We start from the raw sequence: 20,217 nt of genomic DNA on the forward strand, positions 1-20,217 counted from the left end.
ACAGTCTTTTTAGCTAATTTCTCCTGGCTAGTTCCTACTACCCGTATTTATATTCAAGATATATACCGTACCTAACATTATTGATTCGAAATGTGATATAAATAAACCCTTGTAAGGCATTACTTGATACTAATTTGTTGATTATAATGTTCATATCTGTTTTGCAGGCTATATTTAATGTGAAATAGCACTAAAGCAATAGCAGGATTTTTTCGGATCCTAATTTTGTTGCTCAACTGTCGGACTCCGAATACCTATTTGACTGTCGGATCAGGACGGATACGGATTCCCAAAAATTTGGAATCCGCCCATCTCTGCTAGCTCCTCGGTAGCAGAGATGAGCATGGATTAGGATTAGGTTTTGAAAAAACAGGATTTGTGAAATTTTGTCGGATTTGGAATGGATTTGGATTAGACATTTTTTTCAGAACGGATTAGGATTGGATTGACCTATTTTCTGGGAGATCGAAATGTCGTGTGGCGAATGGCGACAAACTTTATTCAGATCAGTTATTATGGCTACCAAGTTATCTTAAATCAAGTGAATCGGTGGTTGTGAAAGAAAATTTTCGAGTCCCTCCATTGCATAAATTAGTATTTTTTCTGAATTTCCAGTTGGAATCGGATTAGGATTGGACATGGACTTGAATATGTAAAAGTTATGGATTAGGATTTGGATTTGAAGGTTCGGATTTGGATTGGATTAGGACATAGAAATTTCAAATCCGCTCATCTCTGCTCGGTAGCCACCAGAGATGAGCATGGATTAGGATTAGGTTTTGAAAAAACAGGATTTGTGAAATTTTGTCGGATTTGGATTAGACATTTTTTTCAGAACGGATTAGGATTTGGATTGGATTGAACTATTTTCTGGGAGATTGAAATGTCGTGTGGCGAATGGCGACAAACTTTATTCAGATCAGTTATTAATGTACTTATGGTTACTAAGTTATCTTGAATCAAGTGAATCGTTGGTTGTGAAAGAAAATTTTCGAATCCCTCCATTGCATAAATTAATATTTTTTCTGAATTTCCAGTTGGAATCGGATTAGGATTGGACATGGACTTGAATATGAAAAAGTTATGGATTAGGATTTGGAGGTTCGGATTTGGATTGGATTAGGACATAGAAATTTCAAATCCGCTCATCTCTGGTAGCCACTAGCTAGCCAGACTAGAGCAAGAGCAGTGGTTTGAGTGACGAGAGCCGTGCACATGCAGGCTGTTGGCAAATTTTGTACTTTTTCAAGCTGTTTGGCACCTTAATTTTAAGTATAGCACGCTCGCACTCTCGGCTTTGTTTGACCATCACAATGACAACTTGTTTTCAGCTCATTTTATAGATAGCGGTGCTTCTTTCTATGGGTTCTAGCAACTAGGCTATAGCGTTCTCAGGCCATAATATTTGAGGTTCTTCAGAAAAAATAATGTAGTTCATCCGTGTGTGGCTACCGTGAAATGTGGATTCGGGCTGTTCCAACTCCACTACCTTAGGCGGTGAAAAATTATATAAAAAGTGAATTTCCCAGACTCTCGCGAGCTTTTTTTCTCTTGAACTGCTAACTCATTCTTATTTTCATAGGGATATTAACAGTGATCTGTCATCCCAGCCACTTAACGAAATATTTGGCACCGAGAGCCTTTCAGTAGTTGGTAATCCTGGTGGTTTTGGATTACAATCGTTTGAAGGAAAAATGTCGCAGAACTCCGGGAAACCATTGGTGTCTGACGATGGGAAGAATTCCGCTACGATCGTGTGTTCATTCTGTCCCTCTGTGATACTACGACCAAAGTCCGCAAAGTACGTCGTCAAGGAAGACGGGCTGAGCATCCCACAAATGGTAACCACAAAGAAAGGCGAAGAGACAAAATTCGAGAGCGATTCGGTGAAGGATTTTTGGCTGGTGTCCGACATGTATGATTTCGAAAACGTCGGATTTTGTAACACTGTGGACAGCTGGAAGTATTTGGCGTGCGCCGATTGTGAGATAGGTCCAATCGGGGCTCACAAAATCCAGACTAAAGAATTTTTATTGTCGGTCGAGCGTACAATGCAAAAGACCGCTGATTAGCAATTTATTGAAAGTTACGGCCCTTTTTACGAAGGAGTCTATCATTGCATGACAATCAACTTCTTATGTAGAACACTGTCGCTCCTGTGACCAAAATCATTGGTCGAGTGATATTTACGGCTGGGCATAATGATCCGAGAGTTCGAGTACTCAAATCTGAATCGAGTATCAATTCTGATGGTTCGAGTCTAGTGTAGTGACACATTATTGTGCCAGTGCCAGTATGAGTTCATTTATCAACGAAAATCACAATTTTGAACAATATTTTCCATTGTGGAAGAGTTGAAATCTCGATAAGCCATTCATTAGTCATAGTAGTATCAACCCACAGCATTGTAACACATGCTATGAAGTAGGCATGGAGGAAAAATACCAAATTCTCTTTAATGTGATGTAGAATTGGCACTATATTATTTTTGGCAGTATAAATAGTAGGCTACATATTTGAACTTTCCACATCTTGTATGTGACACTTACGACATCACGAGTGATACTCGAAGCTCAATACTCGATACTGAAGAATCACTCAGATACTTGATTTTGCCCATGCCTACTGCTCAGTGGTATCAGTAAACTGAACTGATCCCTATCTATAACAATCTAGCTAGGATGATCCAGTACCATTCTATGATGGACTCCAACATTTCCCATATTGGTATGGACCAGACCACCGTAGACAGCATACTCAAAAATTTGTATTTATGTTAGAAGGAATTTGTTGAAAAACGACACAAATATTTCCTACAAGAATCCCAGAATCTGGCCCTCACGAATCGCTATGCTCTCACTTATGTGATGTGATATATACGTATTTTTTTCAACGGTTGTGCTGTGTATGTCTTCATGTACCTCTATCCGCAATCGTTTCTACTCATCTAGATATGCTTTGTAATGTTTATTAAATGTTCGTCTGTCATATAACCTTGAAGCTACAAGAAATCCAACACAGGTATTTATAAATGTTGTTGCAATAAAACGGTGAAAGCAGCCAATTGCTTCACTGTAATATCACTATCAATCAGAGTAGCTTATGTCCATTTTTCAAATTCCAAGAGCTTCTTGGAGGTACAGAACTTCAATATACGGTTGAATAGTATATTCATATTGAAATGAACCGGAATATTTTCGGCTGACACACGTCAGGGGTAATCGTCGGCAACTAGTAGAGAATTGGAAAGAACATTGTATACGATTGTTTATATACAATGTTCTTTCCAATTCTCTACTAGTTGCTGACGATTACCCCTGACGTGTGTCAGCCGAAAATATTCGGGTTCATTTCAATATGAATATACTATTCAACTGTATTTTCAAATTCAGTGAAAATTTTGTTTTTCTCGGCCATATTTTGGCGGTACTGTTACATATGGCCGAAAGTGAACGAAAATTTAACATTAATTTTATTTTGTCAAAATGTGTAAAATGCTACTTTTGATTCCACAGCGACGCAAACAGAAAATAGTTGCAAATTATTCGATTCACAACTTTATCCGGCAATAGCACGGCAGATTTTACAATTCATTCAATTTGGTCATCAACCATGTCAAATAACGCTACCTGAAATCAATCGTTTTTCTTGTCTCTGAGGTCGGATTTTAGTTTCAATCTTTTGACTTCAATCATTTCATTGGAAGTCACGTAGAGCATTCTCAGAAGCAAAACAATCAGGTTTATGATAAGCGGAAACGAATACACTATAGATATAAAAAGACCGGACGAATCAAAAAATTGATTTTCGTCTGATATCACTTTATAGTTCCGGGCCGCGATTTCATTTATCCACTTTGCACAATAGACGGCGAGACAAAGCAGGCAGAATACCCCCCACATGAAGTAAGTTCTCGTCCATGAAATCACAGTTAGAAGTATGCAAGTTGCGTAAAGTGTTATTAATATGGTAGACAGCCTGGTCTCCTCTACCCAATCCACAGAACTGATGATTGAAAGGAACACATCCGTGTCACCCGGTTCAACTCCATGTTGTTTTGTAAACATTTTGTTGTCTAGGAATTGGATCTGAAAGCAATTAATTCATTTACAAGTAGTCGTGTTTTTCTTCATGAAAACTCATTGAGCTACGGCGGGGCGACTCAACTATTTTTAGCAAAGGTTTGCTCAATTCTGTTACAACTCCTGTGAAATAACTAAATAACTTACAGTCATCTACAAATGTAACACGGTATACAAAATACGGTAAAGCGGTATTAGAAAAAGCAATAAATGAAATGTAGTTAGTTATGGTTTTGTTAGTCATAGCTACTGGGAGAATAGGCATTTATTATTTCTTGCTAGTTCTTCAAATCTTTTGGTTCTAAAATATCCGCCAGTTGAGTCACTCTGAGCTAGATAGCGCAGGTTGTGGGGCCGAGTTCACTGGTAATCTAACCATATCGATAGAAAAGATTGACAGGTGCGGGTGCAACAAACCTTGTCGTCGATCGAAGCGTTCCGAAACAAATTTCCGATGAACGAAATTGCATCCATATGAGTCGGAGAGCCGTGCAATCAGCGCCGAACGTATCTCGAAAATGATGACTGTCTCGTATTGTTGTATAAACGACGTGAACGACGATGAGAAAATGCGAGGTCGACGAAGCCGACGGGCGGACCAGATTCGGACAAGCCAGTATCCGTATCGGTTTCAATAATAATCATGTGAAAGCACCACAAGATTGCGATACAATGAAAAAATATGAAGGTGTCGAAACGACTTGGAGTAGTCTTTGAAATCAGACACCGACCTGAGGGACGTAAATATGAGGCATGCACAAGTGCACTCGATGGAAAGAAATAAGGGGAATAATTAGACGACTAGCGATGAAAATGAGTGACACAAGTGTCGATAGGCGGGGTTGATGTGTCAGATCGATGTCCGGTAATCTCGAGGGCTCACCAGTATGAATGAAGTGATAACGAGTCGTGGAGCTAAATACAGTGAATGATGTCAATGTTAGGGCCAAGCAACCATTGCTATATGGCTACTGCTAATATAACAATCGACCACCGAGGCGCTATGTGTTAAATTTCACGTCAAGAGGAATATTATTTAGGTTCTCGTTTTTCCATATAGGATTATTATTAAAGAAATCAATCGTCTCGTCAGAATTGACATTCAACCATAGCCTTTATAAGATTCACATAGCCTTTTCTAGTTGAGTGGCTTTGGTCAGAATGACTTTACATTTTACAGTATTACTAAATACTTTGTAATGCACATGCAAAATATCACTTCGAAGATCCATATGATGTACACACGATATATGTATCGCGATTACTAAATTTAGATGATATTTGGGCATTTGATACATCCACTTCCAATAGTTCCTATAGTTCAATGGTTCTAATCATAGCCTTTACAAGGCTATGGTTCTAATCATCTCACATTTGGAAATCGTAACATCACATTGGATGATCATACTTACTACCAAGTACCAATGTAGTAGCACCTCATTTGTCTTTTGTTTACTCTCTTCTCCTCTGTCGCTCTAATACATTTTCTGAAGTTGGTTACTGGAGTGTTCTGTGAAGTTGACCTAGGATTCATACCGCACCGGTCCATTAGGCCTTGTTAAAGAGTTGTTGCAGACGTTGCTCGAAATATCATGTGCTGACTGATCATTAACGGTAAGTCTCACTCAGATATACTCGCCTTCCCTTTACGAATATGCGACGTTTGTATCATGAAGCAGAAGCGCAAGGTCGAGGTGGAATATAAATTGACAGGCCGTACATTGTACGGGTACCGACAGTACTAACGCTGATTATTGACTGATTGAACCTAACCTAACCTTACCTTAACCAGTTACCCTGGGATTGTGCAATCTTAAGTTCTTAACCATAACACAAGCTGACCCAAGCTAAGCTAACACTAAACACTAACCCTCAATCCATCATCGTAACACAATCTAATAAGCCAAACAAATATATACTGTATCAGACTCAATATGCACTGTGTAGTTGGAACAGTTGACTTGAATCTTCCAGCCTTTGTATCTGTGAAGATGGTTCCGCCTAAAGGCCAACAGTTAACTTTGTGCATCTAATACATGGTTTTCTTATAGCATGCTCTGCCATGTGGCGGGTAATATGCTGCATTGAAGAGGAGGAAGACAAAAAGCAAGCCGGTGAGGCATTTTGATTACAATTTGTGTATCGTGAAATACTACAATACCCTGGTTTATTTCAATATGAATATACTATGCAATTGCATATTGATATTGCATAGTGTACACCTCTTCAAATTGGTGTATCATATGACTGTAACCTGATCTAGAACAATTGAAGCTTTTTGTTAGTTGATCAAAACATTACCAGCTTCAATCTTATCATTGGTTCAAAACATGAGAAGATTGTGATACGGTACAGTTGAAAGGAAACTTGAGAATAGTCTTTCAATCAAACACCCTGGCCTACGGTTATAATATAGGAACATGCCATGCATAATGAATAACATGAAATGAACAAGCGATGAAAAGTAAGTGGCTTGTGTCGGCAGGAAAAATCGATGCCAGATCTTTGTCCGATAATGTTAAGTGCAAACTAGTAAACGGTGTGTGACATTGATACTGTAGTGTTGAATCAGCGGGTAGCGGTACCAGTTTCATCACTGGCAGGCCTAGTGTGCATAAACTGGAGCTAATTGAACTTTCTGTAACTGTTACATGTTCAATATTGCCACTGTTAGAAAGCAGGATTGGATTTTGACAAATCTTTATACCCTGGCATTGGTTTCCATGCAGACTACATTACTCTCACATACTTTGTACCAAAAATAGTAGGCCTACCGGTATTTGAAAATATGTTACCTAATTATTTGTTTGCGACAGAGGTGATCAAAGTAGTCAGAGTTTTTACTCAAGTAGAAGTAGCGTCGTGAATTTGTGCTCAAGTACGAGTAAAAGTAGTAGTGATTTACAAAACATGGCAAAACTATACTTCAAGTTAGGCACGTAGCTAGGGGGAGGGGTTCGTGGGTCGACACCCCTCCTTTTGAAATGCAAAACCCCATCCTTTTGAAATGACCGTTCTGACGCTAATATTCAGTTGCAATTCAATAAGTCGTTTTATATATCAGTGTTGCGCGCGGCCGCAGCCAATTAGCAAAAAACGTGTTACCAATTAGCGAGATCCGTCGTCGCTGGCCTTATTTATCCCGTGTCCAGCAATCCTAGTTGCGCTGGCTTGAAGAATCGCGTCTGCAATAGATCCGGTGCGCACTATACCATCGCTGGCCTGCACAATCGCATATGCTTTGCCTGGTGCGCACGATGTCATCGTAGGCCTGCACAATCGCATCTGCAATAGGCACGGTACAAAAGATATCATTGCTGGCCTAACTGTCGCGTCTCGGGCCTAGCATGTTTTGGCTCTTATCTCTCGATGGCTTGCAGACAATGCCGATGAGTGCGTATGCTGATTAGCGATTGTGATTAACGAGTGACATCGCGAAACTTAATGACATTGAATGTCCGCAGACATGTGCGATGTGGGTGCGTACGTGGGTAATTGATTTCCGCTAGTGCTTAAACATAACCATCAGAAGATGTGTGTCAAGGCTTGAGTTATAAACGACGAGAACTGTTTGAACCATATGAAATCGGTGCCATTATAGAGCAGATTCCATAACAACTCGGACATTTTGACTTCAAGCGCAAATCGTCGTCGAGGCGCCTACGCACGTGTTGATAATCGCGCGTATTTAATTGTTCACGAGAGATCGGGGACTAGCTTATTGACAGCACTTCCGGACTCGCTGACAAGCTTATCATACGTGTAAGTTCGTCAACACGAAGAGATTGCATGATCGTCATTTACGCATGTACTTAACCCTTATGAATTGATTCTATATTAGTAAATTCGAAAAAAAATCGAAACCCCACTTTCATTTCCCCCCCTTATTTTTCGGCTGGCTACGCGCCTGCTTCAAGTGGAAATTAAATTGGATATGACATTATGTATTTTTGTTCTTGGTGTTTTTGAGGTATATATATATATAGCAAATGCATGGCCGGAAAAGTAGTCAGGAGGGTAGTTTCAGAAGTTGATTTCGTCGAGGGGTCGCAGTTCATCGGAGGTTACTAATTTTGAAATTGCATTGTGTATCTTCGTGACGAATGCGAAATGATTTCTGGCGCTACGAACAGAATGTGCAATTTTCGAATAGATATTTAGATTTAGCTACCGACCTACCGACAGATGCTATATTCACACGTTATAGGACAATTTCACGCGTGATGAAAACATGTCTCGAAAGTACTTTATACTTTCAAAATCCAAATTGTAAAAGTAGTTGAAACTGTCGCAGTAGCAGTGGAAGTAGTCTTCAAACATAAAGACTTGAGTAGTGCAAATCAGCAAAACCTAGTTGAGTTCTCTGAAAAAGTATTTCAAGTGCATTTTGGTTACCCCTAATTACATCCTAAAGTGGTTAGGGTTTTAGACTACTACTTCTAGGCCGACAAGATGGCGTGATGGTGAAGCGTCCGGCTTCTTGGTCGGTAGGCCGTGGCTTAAATCCCCGGCCGGGTCAGACCAAATACCTGATCAGTAACACTGGTGTCCGTGGCTGGCATCACCGCTTAGTGCTCAGTATCACCGGAATAGCATGGAGGGCTTTGGAAGGCTATTGGAGGGCTATTGGAAGGCTCAATACTAAGAGCTCTCTCTCCCCTGATTATTCGAAATTTCATGCCGGTGACGTCGTGTTTTGTGATACGATTGTTGTACCTCCAAGAAGCTCTTCGGATATGTCATTGTGTATCTATCTACTACGTGTTTCGTATGTTGCGATACGCCCAATCAAGGTTCACATCCTTCCGCAGTGAAAAACAGTATCGAAATTACAATTCTGATCGTTAAATCAGCTCTTAGTGATAAGGGGCATAAAATTTCAGTACTTTAAAAATTTATCTTTTACTACTCTACTCGACTCGAATCATTGAAGTGAATACTCGATTCAGATTCGAGTACTCCAATCTCTGTGCCAAGCTCTAAATTGAATCTTGATTACCCATTTCAGCTCCGCGCTCCTGCAGTTTGTCCCGTCCACAAGTCGATGCAGTCTCCCAGAAAAATGGGAGCAATGCCTACGGCGATCCGCCTCCGTACACGGAAAAGGATAGTTACACATATTCATAGGCAGAGGATGTTCTCCGTCTGCTATGCTATAATTAAATCCGACTGATTCGACTTAAACTTGCTGAGATTGGAGTGATTCGAAATTTGCGATGATGGACGCGCAGTCAAACCTGATGGAGCAGTGCGTCCTGACGAAAAAATTTCTTCGCCGAAATCGAAGCAACGGTTAAGAAGGATCAACTCATTCTTTAACTAACTCTTGTCATTTTTCAGTATTGCTTCTTCATTTCCTTCGAACACTTGTTCACCGTTCCGTCATCGCGTTCATATGATTAAATATAACTGATTTAACTTGATTTGATTGATCCGGCGTTTTGATCGGTAGGCCGTGCGTTCAATCCCCGACCGGGCTAGACCAAAGACAGGATCAGTAAAACTGGTGTATGTGGCTACCCCGCGTGGGGCTCAGCATTACCAGGATAGTGTGGAGGGGTGATGCAAGACCTAGAAAGCCTCACAAGAGTATTTCTGCACCTTCCGGGTCCAGAGGTATATGCAGTAATGCGCAGATCGTTAATTAGATGTCTTGACCATAATTTTGTGACTCTGTATCGATCACCTACAACAATGTCGTTTACTTCACACCAGTGGTTCGCAACATGCGGTACGCAGGAAGAGCCTGTCTTGTTAAGTAAAATGACAGTTTTGTCAAATCGTAATCGTAACGTAATTTTGCGTTAATATAGGAAAGGACTTCGTCGAATGCATGGATAAATAAATACTTTATGGGTGATTCGACTCGGTTACACCCCGTCTAGATCAGTTTGCCGAGAAGAAACAATTGCAACCATCATTAATTTTGCCTTGTTAGTAGGTGTAATAATAACCAGGGGCGGAGTAGCTCGGGGGCCGCATTTGTTTTGAAATTTGCGGGTCGAGAGTTAAGTTGAGTTTTTCGTGAACTGTCGGTACGCGAAAAATCAAGAGAACCTCGATGTGGTACGCGGTAAGAAAACGGCTGAGAACTGATAGTGCCAGAGCGACAAGTTTTGGATGCTGAGATACGACTGAACAAGGTTTCAACGCTCCATTGATGGGAAGAAGGTATCGAAGCTACATGTACTCCAGGTAATCGCTTCATATGCACAACATAAGCCAGTTTTTTTTCCGTGGGGTGCAAATGATTCACGATGTGGACCGAAACCGCCTGTGAATAAAATGCGCTTTCGATTGTGTCATACCAAAATTTGATGATGATTTCTTAGCCTCTATTTTTAGTACGTGAATATATTACAATATAGACTAGGCCTACTACACTCCGCATGAAAAACATTTTAAACACGAAAACAGAACCTACTAAACTACACCGATGGGATACAGCCTATCACATAAAATTCATGTATTTGACTTATATTTACCCATTGGAATGGGCGTGAAAGCACAATTTTGTACCAAAGAAGTCTGTTCTCCTGATTTCGGCTACCGAGCGTGATAGTGTAATGGTTATGCGTCCGGCTTCTCGAGGGGTAGGTCGTGGGTTCGATCCCCGGCTGGGTCATACCAAAGACTCGGAAATTGGTATCCGCAGCTATCCTGCTAGGCGCTAAGCAATCACGGATAGCATGGAGGAGAAAAAAACGGGGGCGCAGACTAGATGACCTCATGGGGCCGTATCGCAACTCCGTCGTCAAAGCATCTCAATGGTGCAGGCGAAAAAGAATATCATATCTCTCTCTCTCTCTCCATACGCTACGTGAAAATGGGCGAAATACACGACTTTCGTTTGCAGTTTAGGCTTTCATATGAGCGATTGCAATGATATTTGAATAGTGATTATCTTCACCGGCGGTCACAAAATAACATGTTTCAGCAAAGTAATTATTAACAATGGGCTCGTACGAAGCTAACCCTTTAGAAACGAATGAATACGCAGTCTTGACCGCGTAACATGAGCATTTGAATTGGCTGTTCATTGCTGAGGCCACATGTTTTAAACAGTGCTTTAAACAGGGGCCTTATGTTCTATGTTCGAGCAACCAACAGGGATCGCATAATAGCTAGAAAACTTTACTACATACGGAATCATCTTTATTATTCGATGAAATAAACCAAATAACATTGATGGAAAATAAGGTTGGTTCCTGTGTGGGTGATATATGGGAAATCTGAGCTCCTCTATAAGTGGATTTCTCATGTTTCAAGATGATTTGATGACAAAAACTCAACAAGTAAAACCCCCCCGAGTTCAAATTGATAGGTACAATGAGAAGAGACTTATTGCAATCTATACCTGGGATTGGTATGGTATAACCACGCATCTTTATGAATGGAAATCCCGCTTGGTTTCGATGTGGGTTACATGTTACTAACCCATTCCGATTATCCATCCCACCTAACCACTTAAATTCCACCTGGATACCAAGTGGGCGTGCTAGCTGTTTTTTTTTTAAAATGTGTTTTTTTAAGTTGTAAAATTTGCCATAATTGTGTAAATACTCTCCAAAAACATGTTGTATGAGCCTACGGACGATTACCACCCTATACAGCCGACGCATATCGATATGAGATGGTTGCAACCCTCAAAACAGTCGATTCAACATTAATAGTAAAGATATTTCATCAAAGGCACTACATTTACCCTAAATTTTCAATTGTCAATGTCAATGCGCTATGACGCCACAATCTAATATTCGTGACGTCATGGCTTTAAAAAACAAAAAACAGTAAAAAACATGTTTTTAATTAGGGTCATGTTTGAAACATGTTTGATTTAAATTGATTTTTGTTTTAAATGCAACCCTAGTTACCATACGCCCTCTTTTAAGAGGATTTTGTCCTCTTTTTTGACTATTTTGAAAGTGTCCTCGGAGGACGCCCATGAACGGTCTGGCGGGCGTTTTTTGTAGTCAACCAACTACAAACTCGGACTAAATTTACCATTTATTCCCGATGTCACTCCAGTATTGTGAGTCTGAAAATTTTGAAAAAGTGTCCCCTTTTCAGATTACCAAAATATGGTAACTCTATCAAAAGGGCTTATGGATGCGTAACTGACAAATCGCTACTCAAAATATTCGGTGTTCTAGACTAATAATAAATGCATTATTATTGACAAAATTTATTCATTAACTTTAATATATTTTCACGCGTCGCGCGGCAATAGCACATCAAATGCGTGATAATTATCTGATACTAATATATAGTCTTTGCCTTTGTGAATTGCGTACTCCAGGGCATTATTCAATACAGAAATAGTGTATTTGTTTGTTTGTGTATAAAGAATGGTTATGAAATAACTGGAGAGTATCGCCCTAAGTGTTGGGGGCTTATCGAGATCCCTTTTCGATATGCTGTTTGCGAATGGAAACACAGCTCTGCGGATGGTTTGCGTCGTCTGCAAATTAATAATAATAAACCACCTAGACTAGTCAACATACCCGTTAACTGGCGTTCTGAATGGAGCGTGGATTAATCATTCCCTATGAAATTGGAGAGGAGAAACGGACAATATTTACGCACATTGCGTGGTTCAAATCCATAAAGGGCTTTCATAATGGCCATTCTTATGAGTCACACGCCATCGTCTTACTCATCTCCCTTGTGTTTGATCAGAGATGTCTAGTTCTATATATCTAGTTTGAACAATGTCTGATATTTCAGTAGGCCTACACTTTTTTCGAAAATTATGAAACTGTTGAGCTTGGGCAGCGATTGTTAAAGATGACAACTTTTCTAACAAACGCGTTCATAATGCTAACGCGAACAAAATATTGCGATTTGAATCGAAATACACCCATCAAATCTACCTATAGTGAATCAATGAAAAGAACACAATGTAAATGAAATCAATACGGATATATTCATGATCCGGACTGTTTTTGTATTAACAACCTAATAAGTGAATATAGGCCCTATCGTGTTTGGCTTGTCTCGTAGATACACGATTCAGAGCCCAACTTCGATTGCCCTATGCTCGTAGTGTATTGCGTGGATTATATGTTGTACTGCGTGATGGGCTACAGAGGAATGGGTAAGTGCAATGAAATTTGAGCAAATATATAAACTTGCTTCATCTTCTTCCATCAAATATTAACCAAGATTCATCCACGCGCATACAAATGGCGGGGAGGTGTGTGGAATATTCCTCGGATTGCCATTGACCAGTTTCAGAAGTGTGTACGCAGGAATATACTAGTCAATGGATGTTCAAGCTATAATATCAGCATAATATCAGAGATCATATTCGCAAGAGAAAGTCCAGATCGTATGGTTATGTAGTAGGGCCTATAAGTCGTTTCGGTTGACTGCAGTATTAGTGCGAATCGAATTTTTAGGACCTTCATCAATATACAAATACAGTTGAATAGTATATTCACAGTGAAATGGATCCGACTATTTTCGGTTGACACTCGTCAGGGGTAAACGTCAGCAACTAGCAGAGAATTGGAAAGAACATTGTTCATCAGCAATCGTATCACAAAATATGACGTCACCGGCATGAGCTTTCGAATAATCGGGGCGGAGAGTAGGCTACGCTTATGCTCAATGTACTATTTTAGATGGTATACAAACTGCTTCTGTAGGCACAGGCTTGTTTGGCGTATTTTGATAAAAGTCGACTCCAAGGTACACAAATGAAAATATGAACGGCCTCTACCGACAACACGGAATCTGTCGTTCTTATTTACGGCCATTGACAGTTTTTAATCAAGCTTCAGGAGCGAGGTTTAAATGCCGAGCATCCTGTGTTACGGCCAATCCGTGGATTGATGAACCCCGTGATAAGTCAGTGGATGATCCACCGATCAGAAGATGATGTGCTCGAAATTGTAGTTTGTTGCGTTGTTGCGTCATTCTAACAATAACTATGTGCTCAGCGCTTAGAAAAAACTCGCGTATGTAGCCTACATGTACATTGTATGTACAACAGTGTTTGAGTAGGTGTGGTCCAGAACTCTATAATGACATGCATTTCCACTTTCATTCAGATTTATTATATATAGACAATGCGATCACTAATCTCTTGTTATGCGATATTTATCCTTTCTCTCGCTTGGAACGTATCATGTCAGCAACATCAGCAATGTCCTTTCGGACAGTACACCAAGGTGATTATCAAGTTTCTTCGACGTATACAGAGTAGAGACCGCATATAGTTGAAAAGAGAAATGTTCTGGGTGTGAGGAATAAATTTGGCACACATTGTTTTTCACCTAGCGATACACTGCCTTACAGATAATTTGGTATTTTACGACCATACCTATTAACCAATATTTCATTGCAGTTTGTGACAATGCTGTAGTTGATCACAAAAATGTCATTTGCAGTATGTGCGTAGCTTTATGCTATAAATGTTTCGGATGCTGTGATACGATCAATCGAGCGTTTCAAGGTCTCCTTGATGGCCATAGCTGTCGTCTGTCGACACAATTATTCACGTTGAAAAATTGGATGAAAGGAGCGCGTAATTTCAGTGACCGATAGAACCGTCTCACGTCTCGAATCATTACAATATTACGCGATTCGGATTATAGTACTCGAATCATTGTTCAATACCAAGCAGATTTCCATTTCCACAGCCTGCACCTACTCCCGAGACTGGAATGAAGGCATGCAAACAATATTCTTGCAGCAGTTGCTGTACTTCAAATCTAACTGAAGAGTTAGCAGTCGTACCTCTCAAAGTTGTAGGCGGAATGGATTACAATCAATGCGGTGGATTGTCCTCAATGTAAGTATAAAATTCCTCTGTAAATTGTTGTTAACGCTCATGGTGAATGTATAATACTATCTTCAGATGTTCGCAGTATATGGCGTATATGCAATGCTTTTATCAGTGCTCCCCAAATCTCTCTCCATGGTTGACTCAAGTAGGGAGATTGGACAGAATGCCGCTGTGCGGTAGTTTCTGTGATGAATGGTTCCGTGCATGTATGGTAAGAACTAAGAAGTACAAGTTATTATTTTGATAGGTTAGTCAATCGATGTTCTGCAATGTACAAACGATGAAGATTGATTTCATGTAGTTACCGGTCCAATATCAAAATTATTAATATTGTTATTGCCTGGAAAGTGGCGATTATGACCGATCAAGTCTGTTGTACCTATAGGGTCGCATTCAAAACAAAGATCAATTTAAAACAAACATGTTTAAAACTGGTTTTATTGTGTTTTTTTTATAGCCGTGCCGTCACGAATCCTTCACTGTGACGTCACAGTGGATTGACATTGACAATTGAAAATACAGGCTAAATGTGGCTCCTTCGGCGAATAAGCTTCCCTAAAACTAAACATATCTTTAACCGGAACTACATCGTTATGCAGCATTTTTATGGTCGGTGGTAGGCTCATAGGCTCATAGGCCGTAGGCGAGGGGCGGGCAAATTCTCCAGTCGGCGGGCCGGATATAGGAAAATGAAGTACTTGGCGGGCCGGATTCCTAATTCGATACGGTAATCGCGAAGGCCAAAAACAGTTATTAAGGAATTTATTGACGTAATATACTTCAATAGCTGGTGAAGTCAATGACATCTATGGTCGATCAAAGTTTTCGACAAGTTCTTTAACTCTGGTCGCATGTCAGACGTAGAAACCCTTAGTTAGATTGGAACACAGCTTTATCTGTTCATTTTCATGGTCGCCTTTCTCCGACCGCGGGCCGCATTATCATGTAAGACCGAAAACTCTCTGCGGGCCGCTTAAAATCCCTTTGCGGGTCGGATCCGGCCCGCGGGCTGTATGTTGCCCGCCCCTCCCGTAGGCTCATACTGCACGTTTTTTCACAAGCATTTACATAATTATGGCATAATTGTACAACGTCTGAAAAAACACAGTTTCGTTTTATTAAAAGGCAATTTTTTGAAAACACTATAGTTGTATCGGGAGCGTGATAACTGACATAGGTATATTTCCCACGCTATATGACGGTTTCAACGACGAGTTTACCAATTGGGGTGTGGCGAGAATGTTTTCAAGTGAAAATACGATATAGCATGATTGTCATTGTCGATACGCCTGGCTAGACAATATTTAACTTGTGATGAAAGTATACTATAGTTATTGATACGCATGAAACGTAGCCATCATTTTCCTTTTGCGCGGTGTAGATTGTAATTGTTTTGTTATTGCGGCAATATAGCTTGATCACAAAAATGTGTACACCCTTGTATTATAATAGTGACTAGTCGGTTTATGTCAGAGAAAGATTTTTCTGACATTTGCTTTTTTGAAGCTCGCACCGATATCACAGTAATTTTTCCCCACTATGATTATGAAGATCATGCATTGGAGAATTCCTTCACTATATGAGATGCATTAATGTTGATGATCAATTTAATTGGTATTTTTCAGTACGATAACACGTGCGTCAGGGGAACGAGTTGGGCAGGTAATAATGGCTACCAATTGGTCGATGATCCAAATAATCCAACCAAAAAATTGCTGGAATGTTGGCCTGGTGAACCATGCAGAAACTTCTCAGAGGTATCTTTTCGTTGGATCGATGAAATTTGTTTAGTTTTTTACTTGTATAAACATGCTTTAGTCGTGAATTTTTATTGTGTAACATATAGTACAATGCATTGACTACGAATTTCCATAACGCTTGAAATGCAGGCTCAGTACTATGTATTATACATATACGGAGATCATACTTATAGAAATCAAAACTTATGTCGCCCATCACACAGTGCACAACCTGATATTGAAGGTAGAATTGTATATATACGAACGACATGTATGTTTTGTTTAAATATGACGCGCCCTTATGCTGCCTGGAAACTCAGATTTAAAGCCAACGGAGTGTAGTGTATCAACCGGCAATCACTACACGTCATTTACTGAACGAACTTGAAATGTGTAGATATTCATTAGAAAATTTCGTTGACAAGATAGATATGTCTATGCATATAAAGTATAGTAAGCTGTACGTGTGGTCCTCAGCATCCTAGGATGTAGGATCTAGGATAGTCGTGAAATAAAGATTTTCACAGACACACACTCAGACCTAACCGTATTCATAAGGCAGCGATCGAGTACCATCTATTCAAAAAATCTTCTTGTCGGTACATTGTAGGTTATATTCTACCCCCAAAACGCATATGTACTATGGTTAAAGATGGTTGATGAATAAATCGGTTCAATGACAACATCACCGTCTATCGCGCGGGTGAATGTGTGCTGATCGTAGTCTAAACTACTTCACTCGTTACATTACGATGGCAGCAAGAAATTAAATTGAACAAAAACAGAAACCTTGTGACGTCATGAATTATACTGATTTATGTAGATTTTCTCGTTATTTCAAGATATTTTAGTGGTTAATAATCAAATGCTTAGCTTCCACCACAGGTATTAGCATTGTGAAGTCACGTTACATCGTATGGACGTGTGTATGCCTACATTCGTATTCAATGAGAACTTTTCATAAATGTTCTTGTTATCCCTAGCCTTTAAGTCGTTCTTACCATCCTCATTATCACAGATGTTGCCATCTGCTTACAGCTATGTTGTTAAAACTATTTCAGATATACCACGACGGCCAACACTTCTGCACGGAAATGTGGCCGGGCTCTGTAGTGTACGAAAAGGACGAATCCAAATGCATGAATCCAGCCGCCCAAGACCAAGCATCAAATGAAGCGGTTTACGCAGCGGCGGCTGGTAGCTCGCACGAATATGTTACCTGCGCTGAAGGTAATGAATTTGCAAACGAGCGATTCGTTCGTTACAATGAGGGCTGCATTTAAAACAATTCATGTTCAAACACATCAGGGATATATAGAATTATATATCCCTGTAAAACATATTTTAAACAGAGATTGAGATTACTGGACATGGACAACGATCTGATATAATCGACCTCGCCACCCGTCACATTCCACTTGGTTTTGTCGTTTTGTCTTTCTATGTTATCTTCTATAACTTTTCATTCAGTGTGCACGCCTTCTCTTTACTTCGCCTAGGCCCAGGTGGGTGTCTGTTCTGAAGACTACTCCAAGTCATTTCGACACCTTCCTATCTTTTCATTGTATCGCAATCTTGTGGTGTATGGATTGGATAAAAATAATAATAAACGGAACTGAACCATATCCGTTTGAACTTGAGTATATTATTCTATTATATATATATTAAACCGTAAAATATTTACTTGACGCCCGATGGGGCGATGGTGGAGTTCATGAGCGAAGTACATGTCGCAACCTCCGAGAAAATTGCGCGAAAGTTTTTTTTCGAATAACGATGCAACTTTTGCAGTGACTTACATTGACACTGGCGCTGTGATTGGTATCGTGATCGGATGTCTGGCCGCGCTAACCCTGATATGCGGTGGGATTGTGTACTTCTACAGGAACAAACAGAATCCCAAAGAGAAAACTGTTACCACAACCGCACCGAAAGGTAACTGTAACGAATTCATATCATACGACTGCCGCTGTTCTGCCATCAAACTACTACTACTAGTACTACTACTACTACTACTATACTACTACTACTAGGCTACTACTTATGACATATACAGTAGGGCTCTTCAAAAATGACTGTTTTTCTCAAATCGTACTGGTTACTTGATAAAATTGTTAGGCTGCCTAATTTAAGCCTACACACAAAATTTGGTTCAATTCCAGCCGGTAACCGCTGTGCTACAAGAGAAGAAAGTCTCTATTTCTTATATAAAAATAAATAATAAAAAATTTGAAAATTTTCTGTTCACCCCATGAAAGTGTTAGGCTGTCTATAGAAACGATGCTCACCAAATTTGGTTCAATTCCAACCAGTAGAAGCGAAGTTATTGCCTTCGAAAAATTTGAATTTGAATAAAATAGTATTAACGGTGAGCACAACTATAATAAATAAACAAAGAATCGGTCACCGTAAATACTATTTTATTCAAATCCGAATTTTTCGATGGCAATAACTCCGCTTCCACTGACAACACTTCTGCGAAATGTTCGGAAACTTACGCACGTTTCATTGAAAAGAAACCTATTAGCCCTTCTATGAATATGAACGCGAGTTGACATACACGTCGACAACCGAAATCAAGCCATCAATAACGGGAACAGGAACATTCAACACGTAACTGTAGCTTCCCTGCTGTAGAGCGACAATGGCCTCTGCCGTCCTGGTGACAAGATCAATCATGCGGAGAGGCCTACATTATAGTGTGCATATAATTTGAGGGAGCTAGACTGTGTTCATGTTCATACGTTAACTTGAAGTGGTTGCTGTGCAATTTTATACATTTGTGTGTGCATTCGTTGCAGTAGGTTGGGTGATAGTAGCTATCCTCCTCCGACAGTTATATAGATCTACGACCGAACGGCTCCACAATCAATATGCCCCATTTCAGATGCCGCAAGAGCGGAGGAACTGCAAGAAATGAATCCATCGAGCCATCCTACCCTGGAATAAAGCTCCATACCTACAAAGATGTAACTTTCTGATACGCACCCGGTCGTTTCATAAGACTTTGACTACATGTCTGCGTTTACCGGAATGAAGCTCGGGATTAACGGCCTTGTTGTCGACTTTTTTTGTAATTCGCAATACCGTAATAGAAGTTCTCGCATACTTTTGTCATTTTGTACTTAAATCAACGTAATGCGATGCAACACAATACACTTCTCCAAGAGACGAGCGACGTTATGACGTACTGGGAGGGCTGTTTCTGCTAATATAATTGCACTTTGACTTTACTCGGTTCGACTATAGTAGATATCTGTTTTTGATTATATATCATTGATTGGAGCGAAATAGGGGTCTCCACCACGCGGTCCTTGGCAGTCCGTGCCAAATTGCTCCCAAACGCTGATATGTTGTTATTAATATTTTGCGAAGGGGTTTTTATACCGCTTCTTCCGCCATGAACACAATCTCATGATTTGGTGTTGGTTAGTAACGCAAGGCGTAAGTCAGGAAACAGAGAGCCTGGTAGTTTCTATAGGTATACTTGATCACGAATATAATGTGTGTATATTGTGTGACTCGGATTTTCACTGCAGGATATACCATTATAGACCGATTTTCATATTTTTGAATTCTCTCATCAACAGTCATAACCTTCCAT

At 40.0% G+C, this 20,217-nt stretch overlaps 3 protein-coding genes and 1 long non-coding RNA gene across 4 annotated transcripts; 3 read left to right on the forward strand and 1 right to left on the reverse strand.

The window, feature by feature from the left end:
- Positions 1 to 541: 541 nt before the first annotated feature.
- Positions 542 to 2,993, forward strand: LOC145452176 (guanine nucleotide exchange factor MSS4 homolog). The gene has a single exon (XM_080330406.1). The coding sequence runs from the start codon at positions 1,695 to 1,697 to the stop codon at positions 2,070 to 2,072; it is 378 nt and encodes a 125-aa protein (XP_080186532.1). The 5' UTR covers positions 542 to 1,694; the 3' UTR covers positions 2,073 to 2,993.
- LOC145452175 (transmembrane protein 18-like) lies at positions 2,953 to 4,821 on the reverse strand. Its single transcript, XM_080330405.1, has 2 exons — positions 4,500 to 4,821; positions 2,953 to 4,088 (listed from the first exon to the last, which is right to left on the reverse strand). The coding sequence occupies exons 1-2, from the start codon at positions 4,554 to 4,556 to the stop codon at positions 3,636 to 3,638; spliced, it is 510 nt and encodes a 169-aa protein (XP_080186531.1). The 5' UTR covers positions 4,557 to 4,821; the 3' UTR covers positions 2,953 to 3,635.
- A 714-nt stretch (positions 4,822 to 5,535) lies between these two features.
- On the forward strand, positions 5,536 to 9,505 carry LOC145452177 (uncharacterized). Its single transcript, XR_013919226.1, has 3 exons — positions 5,536 to 5,696; positions 6,134 to 6,196; positions 9,091 to 9,505. It is a non-coding gene; the product is annotated as an uncharacterized LOC145452177 (long non-coding RNA).
- Positions 9,506 to 14,130: 4,625 nt separating this feature from the next.
- On the forward strand, positions 14,131 to 19,784 carry LOC145452396 (riboflavin-binding protein-like). Its single transcript, XM_080330589.1, has 7 exons — positions 14,131 to 14,257; positions 14,729 to 14,880; positions 14,947 to 15,085; positions 16,500 to 16,631; positions 17,675 to 17,843; positions 18,405 to 18,548; positions 19,501 to 19,784. The coding sequence occupies exons 1-7, from the start codon at positions 14,156 to 14,158 to the stop codon at positions 19,560 to 19,562; spliced, it is 900 nt and encodes a 299-aa protein (XP_080186715.1). The 5' UTR covers positions 14,131 to 14,155; the 3' UTR covers positions 19,563 to 19,784.
- The last annotated feature ends 433 nt before the right edge of the window (positions 19,785 to 20,217 follow it).

Source organism: Botryllus schlosseri, chromosome 12 (assembly GCF_051294905.1).
Source record: "Botryllus schlosseri isolate E-star chromosome 12, Bs_hap1, whole genome shotgun sequence".
NCBI classification, from domain to species: domain Eukaryota; kingdom Metazoa; phylum Chordata; class Ascidiacea; order Stolidobranchia; family Styelidae; genus Botryllus; species Botryllus schlosseri.

Bases quoted from the DNA above. Each gene is read 5' to 3' on its own strand.
- LOC145452396 (XM_080330589.1), top strand. From the start codon at position 14,156: ATGCGATCACTAATCTCTTGTTATGCGATATTTATCCTTTCTCTCGCT. The intron at 14,881-14,946 runs GTAAGTATAAAA...TACTATCTTCAG, and splicing joins TGCGGTGGATTGTCCTCAAT to ATGTTCGCAGTATATGGCGT. The intron at 15,086-16,499 runs GTAAGAACTAAG...GGTATTTTTCAG, and splicing joins AATGGTTCCGTGCATGTATG to TACGATAACACGTGCGTCAG.
- LOC145452175 (XM_080330405.1), bottom strand. From the start codon at position 4,556: ATGGATGCAATTTCGTTCATCGGAAATTTGTTTCGGAACGCTTCGATC. The intron at 4,089-4,499 runs GTTTGTTGCACC...AATTGCTTTCAG, and splicing joins ACGCTTCGATCGACGACAAG to ATCCAATTCCTAGACAACAA.
- LOC145452176 (XM_080330406.1), top strand. From the start codon at position 1,695: ATGTCGCAGAACTCCGGGAAACCATTGGTGTCTGACGATGGGAAGAAT.